The sequence below is a fragment of the Macadamia integrifolia genome, chromosome 1, assembly GCF_013358625.1.
Source record: "Macadamia integrifolia cultivar HAES 741 chromosome 1, SCU_Mint_v3, whole genome shotgun sequence".
Classification (NCBI taxonomy): Eukaryota; Viridiplantae; Streptophyta; class Magnoliopsida; order Proteales; family Proteaceae; genus Macadamia; species Macadamia integrifolia.
In genome coordinates, this window is record NC_056557.1 from 23,075,588 (window position 1) to 23,080,438 (window position 4,851).

The window sequence follows — 4,851 nt, forward strand, 5'->3', positions numbered from 1 at the left end:
AATGCAACCTACTTCGTTGTGAGAATTGTAACATGATTACCATAAATTAGGCAAAAAAATCAAGGTCGAGCTTCGAGCAGGCTATAGACATCAACCATTATCGCTTAACCTTGACTTAAGGCAAAAAAATTTCAAGGCCAAGCCGACCCTAGGGCCAAAATTTTTTAGTCTAACCCTATACGGGCTTAGGATAGGTTCGGATTGTCAGAGTCAAACTTGCACCCCTTTCCTATGTAGATAGTATTGATTGTGGACTCCTCACTTGGAAAAACCTGGCTAGATCTTCTCGCTAATGATATTAGAGAAGGGACATGGATCATTACTTGATCATGCGGTCGCATGACTACCCTATCTTGGTGTAGCAGGGGCACATAATCAGATAACATTTTTTATCCCATTAAAAAAATATAGAAAAGTATTCACTGATATACTCCAATGTCTTTTCAAGTAACCCTGTGTCTGGATGTAGTGGACACACAAATCAGGTAACAATCTGTTTTTACCCAAAAAAAAAATATATATATATATATATATATAGAAAAATAATCATCCATTTATTGCCCGGTATTGGATAATTTGAATATTAGCTATCCGAGACCGATATGATACCAGTAGCCTGGAAATTGAACAGTTTTGCGGGTTTTTTACCCTTTTACTTTTGATCTGACACCACAGAAGTAGTCCACCACAGCACGTTTCATCTCTCAAATATTTCGTCATCCATTTTCTGAAAAAAAAAATAAAAAATCGTCGTTATCTAACACTAGCCTCCAAGGTCCACTTGTCATCTTGTCGTGTATTGAGAGCATGGAAATTTATCCTCCCACGAGTTATTGTACTATTATTATGACTATAAAGATAAAACATTTGTCACTAAAAAAAATAATAATAAATAAATAAATAAAACATTTCTTATTCAGTCACCCGAACATCCCACTGAGTTGGAATTGACGTAGGCGTATTTCTCTCTCTAAGAATGGCAGCTGAATGTGTCTTTATCTCTCTAAGTATGGAAGCTCTCATGCAAGGTGTTTCACACGTCAGCAACATTACCCTTGTCAGATCTCTTTTCTTCAGTGACTCACAGATGACGAATCACCTCAAAATTTAGCCCGAGAGTCGTCCCCTATTTACGAAACTACCATCCAGGCCACTGCATTACCTCTATAAAACTAGGAGAGCTCTCTATGCTCCTCACAGAACGGAGGAAGCTTTCTTCAGGAAGAAGAAGAAGCAGTTTCAGAAGAAGAAAAAAGAAGTCTTTGAACATTTGATGGCGATACGGTTCTCTCCAAAGCTTCTCCGAAACCTCCCCTGTTTCATCCGATCCTTGAATTCCTCTTCATCTTCTTTCTCTGCCGCCACCATCTCTCCAATAACAGAGGAAGAGGTGGTTCTGAAAGAACCAGGATTTTCATCTTCTTCATCAACAAATTCTTCAAGTCTGAACTTAGACGATGTGGAGAGGTTGTTCTCCTCTGTCTCAACAGCTCAGTTGCTAAGATCATCGTTGAACCTTCACATGGTAGCTTTTGATCCGATGATGGATTTAGGGACTTGGGTTATGAAGTCAAAACTGGTGGAGACTCCGATCTCTAGAGAAATCATTTTGAAGGTTGTGAAACACACTTTTTATGAGCATTTCTGTGCAGGGGAGAACGTGGAAGAGGCTAGTCGGACGTTGCAGAAGCTTTGGAATAATGGGTTGCGTGGGATTTTAGATTATGGGTTGGAAGATGCTGTTGATAATGAATCTTGTGATCGGAATTTGCAGGAGTTTCTTAACACAGTTGACTCCACCAAGTTGCTTCCACCTTCCTCTGTAAGCTCTCCTCCCCTCTCCTCTGTTTTTCTTCATTTTCTTCATTCTAGTTTCTTTTTTTCATTAATTCAGTTAATTAACCTTTATGCTTTGATATCTCTGTGACTTGAAAGATTGATTTTTTGGTATAAGAAGTCATGTGCTGCTTCCTGAAACTCGTATCTTCTCTGTTTTTTCTATTAAATGAAGAGAGAGAAAGTGGATTTTAAATAAATCCACAGATCAAGGATGTACAAAATTGCTCAAGTCCGTGAACCTGATTTGGTTTTCGAGAAACAGAGAGAAAGGTAACATCAACCCAGGGACTGATGGAGAATCGAAGTTGGAACAACCCAAAACAAGCTCACAATTGACACTCTTCTTTTTAAATCAAGTAGAGATTTGAGTGTCTTCGAAATTCTCATGATTATGAATAATACAGTTTTTTTATTTACTAATATTTTTAATTTTCCTCTATTTTAGGATCCTCTGTTTTATTTTAGAAATTTAAAATACCCATACTTGCCTGATATGGAAGATTAGATTCATCAGATACTGATGATCTCTTGGTGGGCCCAGTCATGTGCATCATATCAAATTACATGACATTATAAGATTAGCAACAAAATTAATGAGTTTAATTATTTATTTGTTACAGGTTAGCTTTGCATGTGTAAAAATCACTGCAATCTGCCCAATTAAGCTGCTTGAAAGAGTAAGTGACTTACTGAGATGGGAACTGAAAGACCCATCTCTTCATCTTCCATGGAAGACTGAGACATTGCCAATGTTATGTGAATCTAGCCCTCTGTACCACACCCTTAAGAGACCAGACCCATTAACAGCAGAAGAGGAGCAAGATCTTCAATTAGCACAACAAAGACTAAGGAGTCTCTCCCAGAGATGCCTTGAAATCAATCTTCCATTACTCGTCGACGCAGAATACACGTCGGTGCAACCTGCGATCGACTATTTTACATACTCCGCCGCAATGGAATTCAACAAAGATGAAAACCCAATTGTTTTTGGGACAATTCAAGCTTATCTGAAAGATGCAAAAGAGAGGTTAGTTCAAGCAATGGAAGCTGCAGAGAAAATGGGGATCTCAATGGGTTTCAAATTGGTGAGAGGAGCTTATATTTCTAGTGAGAGACACATAGCTTCCTCACTAGGCTTTGCTTCTCCTATCCATGAGAGTATCCAGGAGACACATGCATGTTACAATGACTGCTCTTCGTTCATGCTTGAGATGGTTGCTAGGGGCTCTGGAGCTGTTATGCTTGCTACCCATAACCTTGAATCAGGTAAAGTAGAACATATTAACTCTCTCTCTCTCTCTCTCTCTCTTTATATTTTATTTTATTTATTTTTATTATGGGTAAGCACCAATAAGAGTTGAACTCATGACTCTTAGTTACCCACTAGGGTTAATAAAATCTTATAGAGAAAGTTTTCCTCCACCGCTTGGAAAAAGTTAGGATTCACAAACAGCTATAGGGTTTTAGTATGTTCCCTAAAATACCCTCCTGATACCCTCTCGCATACTTCTGAAATCCTACAATCAAGGGATTTCTCTTCACCGTGGTTCAATGGAAACTTTGTCCAATTTTTATTGACATGAATATAGATGTTATATTGTTACCAAAAAAGAGTATAAATGTTATATTTCTTACATGAGATGATGTTTGTAATGGTGGATTTGATGATATAGGGAGGGTGGCAGCATTAAAGGCACAATCCTTGGGTATTGGAAAGGAAAACCAAAGGTTGCAGTTTGCTCAGCTGAAGGGAATGGCAGAAAGTCTTTCCTTGGGGTTAAGAAAAGCAGGGTTTCTAGTAAGCAAGTACATAGCATTTGGTCCCGTAGAGAAAATCATTCCTTTCCTCCTTAGGAGAGCTGAAGAGAACAGAGGTCTTTTGTCTTCTTCAAATTTAGACAGGCAGTTGATGAGGTTTTTCTCTAATTTCTAGTTTAAGAGAAGTTTTCTTGCTCGAGTGTTTTATGTTTTCTTTTTAATCTATAATTTTGTTGACAAGTCTTTTTGTTCTTTCTTAATTTGTTGTCTATGTGCAGCAAGGAGTTGAAGAGGAGACTAAAAGTGGCAATCCTGGGAAGGGAAATGGACTAAGATGATGACTTGTAAGCCATGAAGATCTCCATCTGTCTATATACATATGGGAGAAGGTTCCCTAAAATGTTAGCATGCCGATGCACTGGCCCGTGCATGATGAGATCTTCGTTTTTCAGAAGGAGTGGGCGGTCATTTGACCCCCACTACATATAAATGTATTTTCTTAAGGTGTCAAATAATTTATAATTTTACTGTTTCCTCTCATAGTTCAACATATTTTTTTCTTTCAGTGAGGGTAAGCATCTTGTAATTTCAAATATGTACTTGAAAACATGTGAGGCAAATGACACTCACAAATGATAGCTATTGATAATGACAATGGTAAATCAGTTTCAAATTATTTTGAAACTTTTCTTTACTCTTGATTTAAATAACTTTTAGAACAAGATAAAGGGTAATCAAAAGAAAGTTACATATTCTAACTATATCTATAAAACTAATAAAAGTGTGTGTGTGTATAATTTATGTAGGGTAAAGATTTGCATACCACCAACTAAAATTTGAAACTGCACATAGGCATTCCTTTTAAGACTCCGATTACTCTAGCAAACCCCTATAAATTGTTTTATATATCCCCCTCTTTTAGTGTTTCTCATAATGCCCCCGTCAAGTCTCAAAATTACACATTGATGATGGAGGGAACTTTCCCCATATATATATATATATATATATATAAATGAAAATCCCTTGCAAAATGTCTAACCAAGGACTTTCAAGGAGAGATTCTGTATGCTTTTTGCAGATGATATTATCTTGGTGCCTAAGCCTGTGGCTAGGATTAACGACAAGTTGAAGTAATGGAGATCTTCTACCTTGGAATTAAGAGGTTTTAGGATAAATAGAACGAAACAGAGTATATGAAATATAACTTTAATAGCCTAAGGACTACTAATGAAGTGGTGAAACCTAGAGAGAGAG

The 4,851-nt window shown here is 37.2% G+C and overlaps 1 protein-coding gene across 1 annotated transcript; it reads left to right on the forward strand.

The window, feature by feature from the left end:
* Positions 1–1,185: 1,185 nt before the first annotated feature.
* On the forward strand, positions 1,186–4,291 carry LOC122073986 (proline dehydrogenase 2, mitochondrial-like). The gene is made up of 4 exons (XM_042638747.1): positions 1,186–1,822; positions 2,460–3,105; positions 3,513–3,753; positions 3,876–4,291. The coding sequence occupies exons 1-4, from the start codon at positions 1,274–1,276 to the stop codon at positions 3,928–3,930; spliced, it is 1,491 nt and encodes a 496-aa protein (XP_042494681.1). The 5' UTR covers positions 1,186–1,273; the 3' UTR covers positions 3,931–4,291.
* The last annotated feature ends 560 nt before the right edge of the window (positions 4,292–4,851 follow it).

Excerpts from the sequence above, each read along its gene's own strand:
- LOC122073986 (XM_042638747.1), top strand. The coding sequence starts at position 1,274 with ATGGCGATACGGTTCTCTCCAAAGCTTCTCCGAAACCTCCCCTGTTTC. Across the intron at positions 1,823-2,459 it reads AGTTGCTTCCACCTTCCTCT|GTTAGCTTTGCATGTGTAAA; the intron begins GTAAGCTCTCCT and ends TATTTGTTACAG. Across the intron at positions 3,754-3,875 it reads TTAGACAGGCAGTTGATGAG|CAAGGAGTTGAAGAGGAGAC; the intron begins GTTTTTCTCTAA and ends GTCTATGTGCAG.